General features: G+C 40.7%; 1 protein-coding gene across 2 annotated transcripts in view; it reads left to right on the top strand.

Moving 5' to 3' along the window:
* Window positions 1–15,678, top strand: part of LOC116332645 (A disintegrin and metalloproteinase with thrombospondin motifs 20) — a 75,738-nt gene that overhangs the window by 40,189 nt on the left and 19,871 nt on the right. Inside the window, exons 16-28 of one of the 2 annotated variants that reach the window (XM_039614885.1) lie at window positions 1,055–1,150; window positions 2,843–3,009; window positions 3,296–3,425; window positions 4,082–4,208; window positions 4,283–4,493; window positions 4,588–4,752; window positions 5,130–5,300; window positions 6,115–6,234; window positions 7,730–7,837; window positions 9,752–9,916; window positions 11,425–11,694; window positions 12,796–12,957; window positions 13,167–13,343. In XM_039614885.1, the coding sequence (XP_039470819.1) occupies window positions 1,055–1,150; window positions 2,843–3,009; window positions 3,296–3,425; window positions 4,082–4,208; window positions 4,283–4,493; window positions 4,588–4,752; window positions 5,130–5,300; window positions 6,115–6,234; window positions 7,730–7,837; window positions 9,752–9,916; window positions 11,425–11,694; window positions 12,796–12,957; window positions 13,167–13,343 (2,069 nt within the window). The remainder of the gene's footprint in view (window positions 1–1,054; window positions 1,151–2,842; window positions 3,010–3,295; window positions 3,426–4,081; window positions 4,209–4,282; window positions 4,494–4,587; window positions 4,753–5,129; window positions 5,301–6,114; window positions 6,235–7,729; window positions 7,838–9,751; window positions 9,917–11,424; window positions 11,695–12,795; window positions 12,958–13,166; window positions 13,344–15,678) is intronic. The other variant, XM_039614886.1, reaches the window with a different exon arrangement.

The raw sequence follows: 15,678 nt of genomic DNA, 5'->3' as shown, positions 1-15,678 counted from the left end.
GCTCTAGGTAGTGAATGTGACATAGCACTTAAAAGCAGTAACAGTGAACTCAAAAGACAACTTTGGCAAGGTTTTTGTTTTGTTTCACGCAAATCTTTATGAGTGAAAAGTGTCAAGACAAAAAAACCTTATTGTCTGTCATCTCTGTTTGGTGCAGCTCATTTCAAATCAAGGGGAGGCAAGACTAACAGACAGAAAGAGAAAGACCTACATGTCTGCGTGCATGAATGTGTGAGATCTACAAGGCTGATGAGAAGAAGATATGTAAAACAAGTGCTGCCCCCGAGTGGCTTAAGGTGTCAGGCTAATTGTCAGATCGCATCAAACCCACCTCTTGTATTTTATTCCTTTCACTTCTCACTTGTGACTCTGTAGCTGAACCGTTATTAAAAAGGAAATGAGTAAATATTAAATCGTCTCCTAGTGTACCTTTCCACCACCTGTGGCAAACATTAGACTAAAGGCAGTCTATTAGAGAGACCAAAAGTGCAAGACAATGGTTGCGCCAAACAGCTGCTCATTATGAATGCAGTTTGGATATTTATATTAATCTAAAAATTCATATCTGTGTTAAATTAAAGTAGCTAAATGTGACACATCAAATTCTGGTCCCAGTTAAACGTTCATACCTGCATCTCGGTTATCATATTGTGGTCTTCACAGGCTCTTTCTCTTGCTCATGCTCAGTCGCCTTCTCTGTTAGTTTATCATGGGACAACAGGCCTGGTGTAGTAATTACAGGCCAAAGGTAAGTCCAGGGAATAATTACATATAATTTCACGGTCAGGCCTCTGAGACTATAACAGGGCCTCCTGCAGGTTATTTGAGATGACTAGACTTTTTTTGTATTTTTCCAAGTGTGACATTTAAATCCCTAGTGGTTGGAACTTCCCTAAGAGGAATTTGGTGTAGCATAGTGAAGCTATTATGGAAATCACAGTGGGGAGTGTTCAGTGCATTGGTGTTATCGTAGCTACGTTTTTCCCTCTTGAAAGTTCTTAAAAATGGTCTCACTCTCTTGTTTGCCTGGTTTTGTGTCTTCCTTCTTCTTTAGGTTACAACACAGTGGTTCGGATTCCAGCTGGAGCCATGAACATTGATATCAAACAGGTCAGCTACTCCGGAAAACCAGAAGATGACAACTACCTCGGTGAGTGTACCAGTAAGAAGGTGTGGTTTTTAAAGCAACACCGGGTCAAATTTAAAAGCATTCAGTCTGAATGCAGTGGCAGTCCAAACCAGTCAGATGTATACATTACATTTCTTCGGTTCTCATCTCATAGGTCAATGCCATTACCCCGAACATAACCATAAACCGCGCTGACTCGGTGACCCAGAGCAGTAAAGGCAGGCGTTAATGAAAGAGGGGTTGAACTCGAGAAACGAGCCAAGTTACTGTCAAACTGTTTTCAAAAATGAAAGGAAAATTACTTTTTTTTCTCTTTTTTTACTGAGCACGTATATCGAGGAAATGTGAGGAGCGTTGGTTGAGGGTTCATCGGGAAAGCAAATGGAGTGTCAACCACTCAGAAAGATAAATGAGGCAGCAATAAGTGCTAATTAGATGCATGTGGAGCTTGAGCTGCATGGAAGTAGAAATAAGGGTTTTAGGGTCAGATGGACCTATTCTGTGCTTGCATGTGAGCAAGAGGAGGACACAGGAAAAGAAAAAAGACAAGCAACAGAGAAGAGAGGGGGTCTTTTGCTTCCTTTGTAAAGTGTACAGGCACCCATATTTCAGATGGATCAAGTTGTGTTCAAGATGTTTTAATTCCAATTGTCAGAAGAAATTTCTGGTGGACCTCTTTTGCCCCGCAAATTCTGGGAGTGCTGTGTGTATTAAATATGGTCAATGTTTGCAACACCCTTTCAGTTTTGCCACTTCAGCTGGTGCAATATGGAGGAATTTGTTTAGAGAATATCAGGGTGACATAAAAGGGTGTCAGTGGCTTTGAAGTTCAAGCGCCATTTTTCTCCATTTATTACTTGTATATTGTGACAATGTTTCAAAATACTTCAACGAAACACGTTGAAAAACAAAAATCATGTAAATACAGCGTTTGCGCTGTGCCGTGAGTCGAGAACAGCCTTTCAGAGCTGGTGAAACATCAGACGTCTCTGTCACCAGTACTCCGAGTATGCTCTGAATGAGTGCTACTTTGAATTCAGTAAATAAACATAATTGCTTTCTCATTTGGCTACTCTCATGGGTGCTATCAATCTTTCTCCCTTTTTCTTCGCTCTTTTTTTCCCCCTTGTGTAATGAAAATTGCACATTAACTTCTTTTCTTCATTGTTGTTCATTTAAGCGTACGCGATTCTGGACAGTGCACAGATTCTTCTGGTCAGGCATAAGAAATATGTGATTTGTTGCCATAAGTTATCTGCGTGCATCATTCTCAGTTCTCTCTGATTATCTGGGATCGCGCAACTTGCAGATTTAAATGCAAAACAACAAAAGTTCTTACTAGGCTTGATTAGATGCATTGTTTTGGCATGTACTCACAGACTGTAATTCAGAGGTGGTTGTTTAGGTATTTGTGTGTAATTGCAATCAGTGAAGATCCTTTGTTTCCACTCCAGTGTCAATCACCGAGGAGAGTCCCGGAGTCTGACTCCACATAAATGCAATTTAGTGTCACCGCTGTTTCAACATACGGTACCTCCTCGGACGGCAGAACAATAGGTTGGCAGCTGTCTGCCAGACTGTTTACTTTAAATGTAGGCTGAAAGTGACAAATGCCGTCTCGCGCATTCCCCAAACTTCAAATTGCGAGGGCAAATCTTTCCTTCCTCTGTCTCTTGTGGTGAAATGTGTCATTCTCTTCGAATGTCATTTCAGCATTATCCGATAGCCAGTCCAACTTCCTCCTGAATGGAAACTTTGTGGTGGCCATGTTTAAAAGGGAAATCAACTTCAAGGGAACCGTCATTGATTACAGCGGCTCAGACACAAAAGTTGAACGCATTAACTGCACTGACCGTATTGAGGAGGAGCTCATTCTGCAGGTATTAACAGGAAGTTGTTTTTCTTTTAATGCTTAAATCATATTTATGTTATTACTATGTCAGTTCTGCTTTGATTATTTGCATACTGTGTGTTCTTCTGTTAACGTTTCTCCTCACACCGCTTCAGTTTTCACCTCTGCGTCCTGTTCTGCAAAAGTTTGCTTTCGTTCTCACCTAGTGACACACTGATCTTAATCCCTCTTTTAAAGAGGTGAGAACTCTGTGTGGACAAAATAATAAGCATGTCAGACCTTTGACCTCGCCTTTTCCAACGTTATTCCCACAGGTCCTGTGTGTGGGAAACCTCTACAACCCAGATGTTCGTTACTCCTTTAACATACCCATTGAGGAACACAGGGAGCAGTTTGTCTGGGATCCCTCAGGCTCCTGGCTCGAGTGCAACCGCATCTGCCAGGGTAAGATCTCTTGGCTTCCAAATCTCCACACATGAAGAACAGGATCATTTTTCATTGGCTTCTGTGAATTTAAAACGACTTCAGAAATGGGGGGAAAAAAATGGACCATTTTGAGCTGCTGGGATGCCTTCATAAATACATAAATGAATATTTTTTAAGCTCAGTGTTGTTCAAAATGTGCAATATTTGTCTTTGTGAAGAGTCAATGGCCAAACACTCCAAAAGTGTGAAGTATACAGGATCAAAATGTGTAATGTGAGCTTCAGTGCAAATAGTATTACTAATTAATATTAGATTTAATATTAGATTTTAAAAACGTACTCAGTCAGCCTCTGGTTTATAAAACCCCCCTTCCTTACAACCCCAGTCTGATCCCAGGTAATCACATTAGCTGACACCTTCACCTTCACCTGGTTTTTACTATACCCCACAAATTTCCGTTTTAGTAGCAAGGTAGTCAGTTTCCCAGTGGATCAGAGTGCACAGCATGTGTTTGAGGGGTGTGAGACCTGCGCACCCCTAAGGCTGAAGGATTGAATGTTAAAAAGCTAGCAAGACTTGTTAGAGGTGATGAAATGTGATATTTTTAAGTAAAGTGACTACCAGATGTTGTACGATCTGAACGTTGCTTTATTTCACTGTTTGTGTGTGTGTAGGTGAGCGAAGACGAAAGAGAGTGTGTGTACGTAAGAGCGATCACCTTGAGGTGTCGGACCAACGCTGTGAACATTTACCTCATCCCGAAGCCGTCAACGAGCCATGCAACACAGACTGTGAAGTCAGGTGTGTATTAAGGTCCCACTCCCACTGCACGCCCACAATCAGACACTTCATGACAACCCTTCTCTGTCTCGCAGGTGGCACGTTGCTGGAAAAAGCGAATGTTCAGCTAAATGTGGCCCAGGCTACCGCAACCTGGATGTTCAGTGTATGAAGTACAACCTGATGAAAAGACAGAGCGAGAGAACGGAGGCCAGTGCCTGTGCAGACATCCCCAAACCTCCGACCAGAGAGCCCTGCCACGGTGACTGTCTGCTGAAGAGCTGGCAGTACAGCGCCTGGTCACAGGTACAGTCGGGGGAAATGACATTGTACATTGTGAGGGCCTAGCCCAGTTAAGGACGTTTAAGGCATCCAACCTACATGACTTTTCCATATGCAGTGTTCTAAGACATGTGGACATGGCAGCCGGAGCAGGGAGTCTTACTGCATGAACAATTTGGGCCGTCGGCTCGTGGACAGAGAATGCAATGAATACCAGAGGGTGGTAACTGAAACCTGCAACGACCACCCGTGTCCGAAATGGATTGTCAGTGAGTGGAGTGAGGTGAGCCTGGATGCTCTTAGACATGCAGATATCACCACACAGAAACAGATATCCTAGAATAGAAATGATTTATTCCTCAGAATGAGAAGATGAGTTCAACACACCTCATAAAAGTAAGCTTCTGCCAAGCCACATGCAAGTAATAAACAATCAAATTACTGGCGTACTATTTATAGTGTATATGTGATGTAATACAGGGGATACCCAGAGCCTGCAGCTTGAATTGTAACTGTTTCTCTTATAGTGTTCACACCAATGACATAAATAGGACAGGACAATTAGCATAAAAATGTGTACTCACCATCGACTGTTTCGTAGATTTTCAGTAACTTTATAAAAAGCAAACAAACCTCAACCTACAACTCTCCTACCACCAGTGCCTGGTGACTTGTGGGAAAGGGATGAGGCACAGACAAGTGTCCTGCAGCATGGGAGCCAGGGAGGAGAAGCTGAGCGAGCACCTCTGCGACATGTCCAGCAAACCCCCTGCCGTGGGAAGCTGCGAGCTGCCCGAGTGTGCATCTTGGCAAGTTGGCGTCTGGGGAGCGGTGAGTCGTGCGCACGCACACGAGTAAGACACACACACGTACACAGCGGGGCGAGGTGACTCCATTCAGTGTTTGACTAAGGAAATGGGTTGCATGTGTGAGTGCCTAGGAGTTACTCTGTGTATGTGGTTGTGGATATGTGTGTGGTCAAAGAGAGAGAATGTGGCAGTAGGAGACTTAGTGTGTGTGTGTAACCTGATATACCTGCAAGTTACAGCAAAGTGTGCTTACTGTGACACCAGCTGCCATTTCCTTTATGCTACTTTCACTTTGCCCTCATATCCTGTAAGACTAAACCTGACCCACACTATTAGAGACACACATGCACATTCAAATGTACAATTTTCCCACTGTCTCTGGGTAGATTTAACTACATTTTAGTAAAGAACAAACTAAATAAAACAGACATGAATGGGCGTTTTTCACAATTCATAGTGTAGTTTACATGTAACTAATAATGCGCTCCCAGACATGTTTGTATTAAGTCAGATAGTAGTATTTACAGAGCTGGAATATATCGACTCATTACTGCCTGGGTAATTTGCAGTTCAAATAAACCTATCTTGTGGCACTTCCTGTGCTCTCGTGTGGTACCTAAACATGATGGGAGAGCCTTGTATGTGAATTAAGAACTGGGTAAAGGGTCGAGTTGTGGCTCTGGGTGTGTGTGTGAATGGATGTCTGTGTGTACGTGTCAGGGTCTCTGCTGAGCAGGACCTTGACTGAGGCCCTGTCTAAGATATCAACCTTCAACCTCCAACTTCAGTAGAGTTGACATAGGTGCGCATGTGTGTAATTTATTTTTTTCTTTTAGTGTTCGGTGACCTGTGACCATGGCTACCAGATGAGAGCTGTAAGGTGTGTGTCGGGGGATTACGGCGACACAGTAGATGACAGAGAGTGCAATGCTGCAGCGATGCCCAGAGACAGTCAGGTAAAAAGAAACCTAAGATCGTGCATCATCTTAAGTCAAGAGGCAACCATAAAGAGTCTTAATTAATAGTTTTTAAATGGATTTTACCTTAATTTCACCATAATATGAAATATTTCGCAAACAGTTAAGTTTTTTATGGGACTACTCCCTGAAAATATATTGTAATATGACCTTCTAATATATTAATCCAAAATGCATCCCATAATATAATCCCCCCCCCCACACACACACACACACACACACACACAACGCTCATTACTACTGTAAATCCGGCAAGTGGCACGCACAATTTACATTACTGATGAGTTTATGTTCGTAAGCCAATTTAAAGCAGCATTAAGTAATTTCTGATTACTTTGGAGGAAGTGGAAAAAGCACTAAAGGAATCTGTATTTTATCACCGTTAGAAACACGTCTTCTATCTGAACAACCACCAGGCATGAAGCAGTGTCACAACACAGAGTCAATCTCTTGTCAGAGCTGCAAATAAATGTTAATATATCAGCATTAAGTCCAACATTAACCTTCCTGTTTTGCCTTTACCAGCTCCCAATGGGAAGTCTAGCACTTTAAATTGCTAAACGCTTTATTATGTTCCCCATCTTGTTCCCCATCTACTTGCCAACTGATTGTGGTTTGGTGCTGGTCAGGTAACACAAATGTAAAGTGGGTTTATCAGAGCCTTTTGAGTGAAAACAGCTGCCTGCTGTGGCTAGAAAGGAGGTTGACAAGAGTGATGGAACTGATCTAAACACTGCAGCTGTGGGTCAACAATGAGCTAAAAGTTGTGGTAAGGCCTGATATGGCAGATTATTTTTTAAGATATAGACATGGACAAGTGCCGCTTTAAATCTTACTGGATTTAGCTTGAAAACTAATATAATGGTGCCTACACCTCCTTTCTAGCTAAATATACCTACTTGTTACCGACTTAATATTTACTGTTAGATACAGTTTGTTTCCAGCATCACTTTCCCAAATCTTCTCTTCACACTAGTGCAAGTTTAGTTTGGCTTCCAAACAAGCTGAGGTCATGAATTCTGCTCAAAGGTACCCTCCCTTTACTCAGATTTTAGATGCGTATAAAGGAACTAGAATTTAGGAGTCTTTTAGTGTCAGTCTTGGAATTCTTGCAGAATGAAGGGAAACATACAGGTAACACTGACTTAAAAAACCTTTTTGATGCCTTATAAGGGTCCATTGACAATGATGGACACTCAAGGCATTTGACTGATCTTAAAGTTTATAGATAAGTGATCGTTTCTAGGTGTTTGAGTTAAGGCTGTCTTCAACAGTACTAACTTTTAGGGTTCTAGAGCTTAGAAATGGAAAGATATACATTTTTGGGGTATATCATATAACTTATTGTATAAATAACTCATATTTTGCCCCAATTTCTTTCCTTTACCCTATTCCTTTAAGACAACTTAAGATCCTTGCATATTTGCTTATTAGCTCATCACAGGGCAGTTTGTTACAATGTTTGTCATTGAAGGACTGTGAGATGCCATCATGTCCACGAGCCTCTCCAGCACAAAGCACGCCTCGTCCAGACAACTCTGCGCAGTTCCTGACTCAGTGGAGATACGGCTCTTGGACCGCAGTAAGGAAATAACTTGAGGTTGATGGGTCTGTTAGAGCATATTCCAGTGAGCATAATAAACGCAGTGTTTTGTTGACTTGTAAACAAATCTTTGTACTGTTCTGTTCATCACTGTGTGTGTAGATTGAGTAAAAGTAGGACTGTAGGGCTCTGACAAAGAATGAAAAATAAGAATATTGATGGAGCAATTTGCATGTGGTTTGTGTGTGTGTGTGTCTCAACCACACTCAAGTCATGTTATGTGTTTATGAATGTTAGGCTGACATATTCAACTTCACCGTATGTCCCAACATTCCTCTAGAAATTACATACTGCACAAAACTACAATCCTCTTTTGCATTGTCTGTTTTACCCCCTGCTGTATCTACACACTCACACAGACATACAATATGCAGACACGTGCAGGCTCCAGTGTCTTGGCAAAGAGGTCCCTCCGCCTTTCTAATACTTTGCATTGTTATTCGGAGCAAATGGAAACCAGATTTCATCTAAACACGAGTCTTCGGTTTCTGAGATTGAACCCCATCTGTCAATCTGAAAAACCGGTGTGAGCTCACATGTCAGAGGCCAGCGCCAGTATGGTCTTTCAGACACACATGCTCCACATGCACATATATACATGCATGCATTCCCCAAGGAGCAGAATTGCCATCCTCAGAGTGACATTGATATGAAAGCGATATTAATGTTTCTGTTTGAGCTAGAGCTGCTTGATTGCATTAGATATTCATCTCTTCAGAAGTGTTTCCATGGTGTCGCGCTGAGATGGCAGAAGTATACCTACAGAGCATGATTATGAGTGCTGAGGGAGTTATGTCAGGATACCAGTGACAATGAATTCATTTGTAAGGTGAAGAAGTCACAGTATATAAGTTTCAAAAAAATAATAAAATTGCCCCTTTCCTGCACAAAAAAGCCAGATTATTACTGTAATGAAATTAGGCACCAATACTTTAAACATGGCCAAAAGATCCACATCAGTTGAACCCTTTATCATAAGTATCATGTCATACAGCACTCCTGGATGTATTTTGTATTCTAATTCTCATCTCTCGGGAACCATTTGAATTTTCTCTCTAGCCCAAAATGGTCGAGGGGTTACAGTAAAGTGGAGCACACAAATCTAGAGCTGATTTTTCTGTCCATGTTCAAACAGCAGTGAATGCTTGTGAATGCTTTGTGCTACCAAATATCACAGTAAAGCGTGCCCTTCCTTCTTTACAAAACCATTAGAATTTTCTCTCTAGCACACATTGTAGCAGAGTTACTGTTATTTAAAGAGCGCTTATAAAATGGGCCTGCTAACAAAAGGGTTGGCACACAGCTATGCCAATAGGAGAGAATTGGTAACAATAATGATAATGAATAATACGAGTTAAATTAAATAATAAAGAAAACAAAAGAAAAATATTGACTGTCATGAAGAAGAGAAAGCAGAGACCAAAGCCTTTTTGTACCAGGCTGCAAATATGTTTGTTTCTGCTGTAAAGTTAGGCAATTTACAATGAGATTCTTTTTTAGGAAGCCTCAAGTGGCAATAGGAGGAAATGCAGTATTCAACACTCTTTTGTTTGTACTTTCAAATATTGTGTCTGACATCATATAACTAAGAAAAGATAAGAAAGATATGAGAAAAAGTATGAGTTGTTCATCCAGAAATAGTATGGTATAACTTTTGCACAACTGGTGAAAATCCAAGTTCACGAAAACGCATATTTCCCTGGAAATATAATGTGTACCTTGTATATATATATATATAAATAGAAATACTATATAGAGTATGCTCACATAATTGTGTGATGCAGTGGGTGGTATCGCTTTGAAAACAAGAAACAAAAAACAAACAAGGTTGAAAGATTTTTTTTTTTCAAATTCCATGTGAGAGAGCTCTGCTTGTATGTGCCTGTCCTGCAGTGCTCCGTGTCCTGTGGCAAGGGAAAGCGGGCTCGTTATGTCAGCTGCCGAGATGTCCACGGAGGAGTGGCAGACGAATCCTACTGCGCCCACCTGCCCCGCCCCGCTGAGTTTGCCACCTGCTTCAGCCCCTGTGGGCAATGGCATGCCGGTGAATGGTCACCTGTAAGTAAAACATCCAGCTGTGTCCAATAGAAACAGATGTTTCCAACAATTTTCAAATCGTGTTGAAACACAATGAGCTGTAAACAGCACTGTTCGTGACGTCACTAAACCAGCATTTGCGTTGAGTCAGTGATGAGCTGTAGTTATTGCATGAATTTTCTTGCGTGAAAAACAAATTCCTTATACTATTGGAACCCAAGTGAGATTTCTTTGATTTACAGTTTATGGTGGGACCAACCTGCTAACTCTATATTGTCTGTTGATTTCTCACTCATCATGTTTTTCCTCTTTGCTCTCTACGCGCCACAGCTGGCTGAGGCGGGCGGCTGCCTTTCCTGTGCATAGTTTTGTGGGAGGATTTTCTTGTTAAAAGGGAGTTTCCCATTGTCCCCCTAATTGCATTACATTTTAATGTCACATAATGTTGATTTCTACTCTTGTTGTATTCATGTTGTTAGTCTCATGGGGGCTTCCCATCAAAAGAACTCACCATGAATTACTGCAAATCTGTTCATGGGAACATCAGTGAAAACAACACTGCTCAAATGTAATTCAGAAAATGGAAAACCTCCAACAAAAATGTCATGAGAGAGATAAATTAAAAAAAAAATCTTGAAATTGATCAAAAGCAAAATTTTAAAAAAGGGTAAGCAGTCATTCACTATCCAGACATTACGAGTATATAGAAAATGTTTGGTTACTAGTGTAACCACGGTTCTCTGCTAAACAATATTCCACAGCGCTCGTGGAAGTGGAGGCATCCCAGCGATTCCTCTGTGTGGTTTATACCCAGGTGATGCCTGAGGGGATGGGTCAACCCACAAGCAGCTGGGCAAGGGCAAAACGCCACCAGTGGTTACCTGACAATATTCAGTGGTAGCAGTAATCACTAATGCTCAGCTAGCAATAGCTAAACAAATATAAAACTCAAGCTATTTGATGTGTTTCAGTTATGCAACAACCACTACTAGAAGAATATATTCTCTTGATGTAAATATGTACAACAAATATAATTTAGTAGTTCTTCCTGAAACTAGAAATACCCACATTAATGGTCTAGCCTTGATGGTTACATCAGCATAAGGTGGATCATTTTGGCCCAGGACTGCTGAGGAGTTCTTGTGATCTTTGTAGGGAAGAAAGCAGGAATGCATGGTTTGGGGCTAGGGGCTATTATAAAGGGGGTTCTGGGAACCCGTGTCCTTGAGGTGATTGGTCTGTTTTGGTCAGACTAGTAGTGGTGGTGGTCGTGGAGCTTCCGCAATTGGTCACACAAGACGGTGCTTCTCATAGTGCGAAGGTTTGAAAGACGACATTGAGTCTTTCTTAAGGTATCCAAAAGCCCACATTTTTCTGTCTTATGAAAACATCATATGGTTCGCAGAGCTTTGCAGAACATGCAGTAGATTTTCTTTTTTCCAAGCATTTTTTTCTTATTAAAAATCACAGCTCTTCATCATCTTTCACCTTTGTTTAAAACTCTTTGGCTCTCTGTTCCCTTCCCACAGTGTTCAGTGACTTGTGGTGCAGGAAGAACCACCAGACAAGTGGTTTGCTCCAACTACCCCCAGCCAGTGGACCAGTCTTTCTGTGACCTGGATGAGAGGCCCGTGACAGAACAGGAGTGTACTGCTGCACCCTGTCCTTCTGTTTACCAACGCCAACGCATTAATGACCAGCCCTACGAATATCCTCAGGATCCAGGACGTCACCCAGGGCACAGCAGCTGGAATGTGCCTTCAGCAGACAACCAATGGAGGACCGGACCTTGGGGCGCAGTATGTTCAGCATGAGATAGTTGAAGAAATAGCAGAGTTCAAATATATTTTGTCAAAGTTCCTTTTAATGCATTTGGGTTATTAATGTCTCTTTTTTACGTACAAAATAAGTAAACTTTCATATTAAGGTAGAACCAGCAGTGTATATACAGACCATACCTATATAACATGTTGTTGAGAGACCTTTGTGTGTGTGTGTGTGTGTGTGTGTGTGTGTGTGTGTGTGTGTGTGTGTGTGTGTGTGTGTGTAAACACATTCTTGCGAACACATCTAGTAGGAGTGAGGTAGCAGTTGTTTTCATTTCCCAGGGCAGAAGGCCATACATGGTAAAGGACTTTATGGACAGCTTAAAAGGAATACTGAAGGCTGCAGTGTATACATAGTATATGTCATATTTCATGTCAGTGTCAGTGACTGGTATTTAGCAATACCGAAAAAACAATACGGTATCAAAAGTGTTGTTTTTGATGGTCCCATGAACAGATTCAAAAGGTAGTGCCTTGATTCCTTGGCTGAAATTAGTTCAGCATGAACAAATCCAAATAGTTTGAGGCAGTTGAGGCTCTTAATATACTTGGCTTTGAATCGGGTTGGCCCAAATTCAGATAGAATGCCATGTTTCATTTCTTCTTTTAATCCTTTTAACCTTGTTTGGTAGTTTTACGTCTGCATAGTGTTTGCATGTGTGGAGGAAGGTCAGTGTAGGTGTGGTTGTCCCTGTTGGTAGTAGTGTTATTGTTAGTGTTATCTAAAAAGCACTTTTTACATGCATTTGGCATGAAATTGCTCGTGTGTTTCCAACCAATTATCAGTGTGAAGCCAAATACAGTGTTACATATGGGTCACTTTTAGTCAAATTGTCCCTATTGGCATTATGTATGTACTCTTACACTTCATAAATAATGGGTGCGGTGGAGACTGAATGTTGGGAGTTTCTTCTTTAGACTCATGTAAACATGATACTGCTGCAAACAGATTCTATAAAGAGACCCTACATTTGTTTTATGTTAGATGTGAATTCAAGAGCTTGGTAGTCCAATCATTTTTAATTAATCATAATCATTGTCTGAATATAATTGCATATTTTGTGTGCTCTCCAGTGTTCCAGCACCTGCGCAGGAGGCTTCCAGAGGCGGGTGGTTGTTTGTCAGGATGCTGATGGACGCAGCAACAACTACTGTGATGAGAGGGTAAAACCTGCTGAGTCCAAGAACTGCGATTCTGGGCCATGTCCTCTGTGGAACTACGGTGTTTGGGGAGAGGTGAGACCATATTTATAGTTAGAAGTGCAGTTCGCTCATCTCTTTTGTTTTCCATTGATCATGTATGCGATCCCCATCTGTGTTTGTGTCTTTTTTATCATACACAAACAGGGACTTGGTCTAAAAATCTGGTAGTCATGTCTCTGTAAGTCAAAGCAAACTGATCTGGAATCCAAAAAACAGAACATTTTGTTTGCTGTTCCCCTCAGTGTACCCAAACTTGTGGTGGAGGAAGGAGAACTCGCTTGGTGGTATGTCAAAGGCCCAATGGACAGAGGCTCAATGACTACAACTGTGACATCCTAGACAAGCCACCTGACATGGAGCAGTGCAACTTGCAGTCCTGCCCAGGCTCTGCCTCCTGGCACCGTGACCCATGGAAGCCGGTATGATAGTACTAACTAATTTACCTTCAGTGCTTATTCCTCCTCAAGAGAGGTGTGTGCTGCGCTTACTTCAGATCTGCGTTCTCAGTGTGTTTTCAGCCTGAAACTATCAAAGGTTCTGAAGCAAGAGCTGGGTTATCTCGCACCACTGTTGCCTACCCAGCTCGAGCCCACCCAGATGGGCCCTGCAGTGGCATGGGGCTGATTACAATTTTAAAAAAAAGGAGGAAAAACATACCCAAAACAACGCTGCTCCACTTAGGGAATCATTAAAAACACATGGATCCCATTTATGAGCCAAGGCTCCAAATTAAAACGTATAAATCAGGACAGTGTTGTCTAACAATGCCATATATTTCTAACTCCAGAAAATATTTATTTTATACATGAGGCGTGAAGTAAATGATTTATGTTGTTATTGCTGTCTTCACCCTGTGCCCAAAGTACACAAGTGTATATTTGTGTATAAGAGTTAATATTATGACCTTTATTGAACAGCAACAACAACGACTATCAGTGCATTTTGTGTGTGTATTTTTGTACAGTATGATGATATTTTGCAAGTAGCTGGTTATATTTAATATTTCGCTGGTGCTCTTGGTCAAACCTCTCGTGTCTCTCAATGAATACTGACATTTTGTACAGAGGAAAATATTTTCCATCATTTGTTTTGACTTACATTTTAATGCGTCTCTGTTGGGTTAAACTGAAAATATATGCAGTAATGTTTAAGGGAAAAAAGAGAATTTCACAAAAGGACGTAAAAGGTCGTTTTGAAATTATATTTAAAACCTAAAATTAAAATGCAAAGTTATTCAACAAGAGGCATTATAGTAAAGGTTGTTTAATATATGATATAATGTACGTCACACGGGAGAATTCCATACTTTCCAACCGCTTTCAAAGACGTGTCCCAGTTCTCACTGTGTATACTTCATCTTCCAGTTAGAAGGGGATACGTCATCATAATAAGGTGCTAATAACTTAATTTTAAATATTGATGACTTATCGGTATTGTGAAGATTGAATTTTTATCATATTTCCAGGCTTAGAAATAATTTATTTATTCTGTTTCTGGTTGATAGCATCAGTTCAGCTTAGTCAGTGTGCAGTAAATCAAAACCATTGAGAAGTTCATTATTATTGTTCGTCAAAGAAAGCACGCAGATACCTCCTTTGTGTAAAATTACAGTCGATTGTTGTTGTTTCTCTTTCATCCTTTGGCCAGTTTTATTTCTGAAGGATTTCGTTCAAATGAATCATATTTATTTGTTCACAGTGCATTATTAATTGTTGCAACTTTAATATTTTGTTGCAGTTTAGACTTGTGTAATGCTTCACTTGAATTATTTGACATTTTTCACACGTCCGCCAAATAATTCTGCATTTGGAGGGTTATTAATGTCATTTTTTTTACGTACAAAAAAAAGTAAGCAAAGTATGCAAAGACGAAATTCTGCTTTGGTCTTTGCATACTTTGCTACACTGAGAGGCAACATGTTCAAAGAGCCACATCGTTTCCAAATTCGGCTGTCAGGTAAAAAGTATGTTATATATTAGTATGAAGACTAAATATTATTTCAGAAATATGTTTGCTGCTCTTATTGTTATAATCTTTAAAGAGCAACTAAACACCCGAACCTTGAAGCCATTTTTTCTTTAACATTTCATCTTTCGTTAGTAATGTTGAAGTGAAGGCGTGTTTGTGTCATTACAGGTGCAACTAGGCACACATTCAACCTTAATATGGATGAAAGACTTGAAATGTTTAACTAAGTAAAAGACGGCTCTTCAGTCCGGTATTAGTAACGTAAACTGTGAACACTTTGTAACTTATCCAGGTAAACACAGTGCATTTGCCATATACAGTCTGAGTATGTGTTGGACTTACACACTGTGCAGGGATTGAATCTATATTTGCAGAGTCAGGCTTCCACAAACACTTAATTACCAGTCATACACTGTGACATGTGTAAATCCTCCGAGTTACATTTGGATTAAGCCAACATAAAATTATCATGACAAATATTTCAGGTGAAGTGTTGCAGCTTGGTCTCTGTTTATGTTGGTATCCTTCCCAGTGGAGGAGGATCGCAGTCTCCCTCTTTTTGTGTTTTTTTTTTTTTTTTTTTCTTCTCTCCCTGCGTATTTGTGTGAAGACTTTCCACTACAACCGAGACTCCTCACCCATGGCAGTTTCACTCCCAGTCGTTTTATTAAACTCTGTGGTGCAAAGTTGCACAAACCCAAAGGGCCAACTCTGCTTTATTTTGCATATTTTGGTACGTTGTTGTTCTTGTTGCTATTTATTTCATTCACATGCGAAATATATAAA

Source organism: Oreochromis aureus, linkage group 7, assembly GCF_013358895.1.
Source record: "Oreochromis aureus strain Israel breed Guangdong linkage group 7, ZZ_aureus, whole genome shotgun sequence".
In the NCBI taxonomy this organism is placed as follows: domain Eukaryota; kingdom Metazoa; phylum Chordata; class Actinopteri; order Cichliformes; family Cichlidae; genus Oreochromis; species Oreochromis aureus.
The sequence above is the reverse complement of the archived record's forward strand: the minus strand, read 5'-3'. Positions and strand labels throughout refer to the sequence as shown.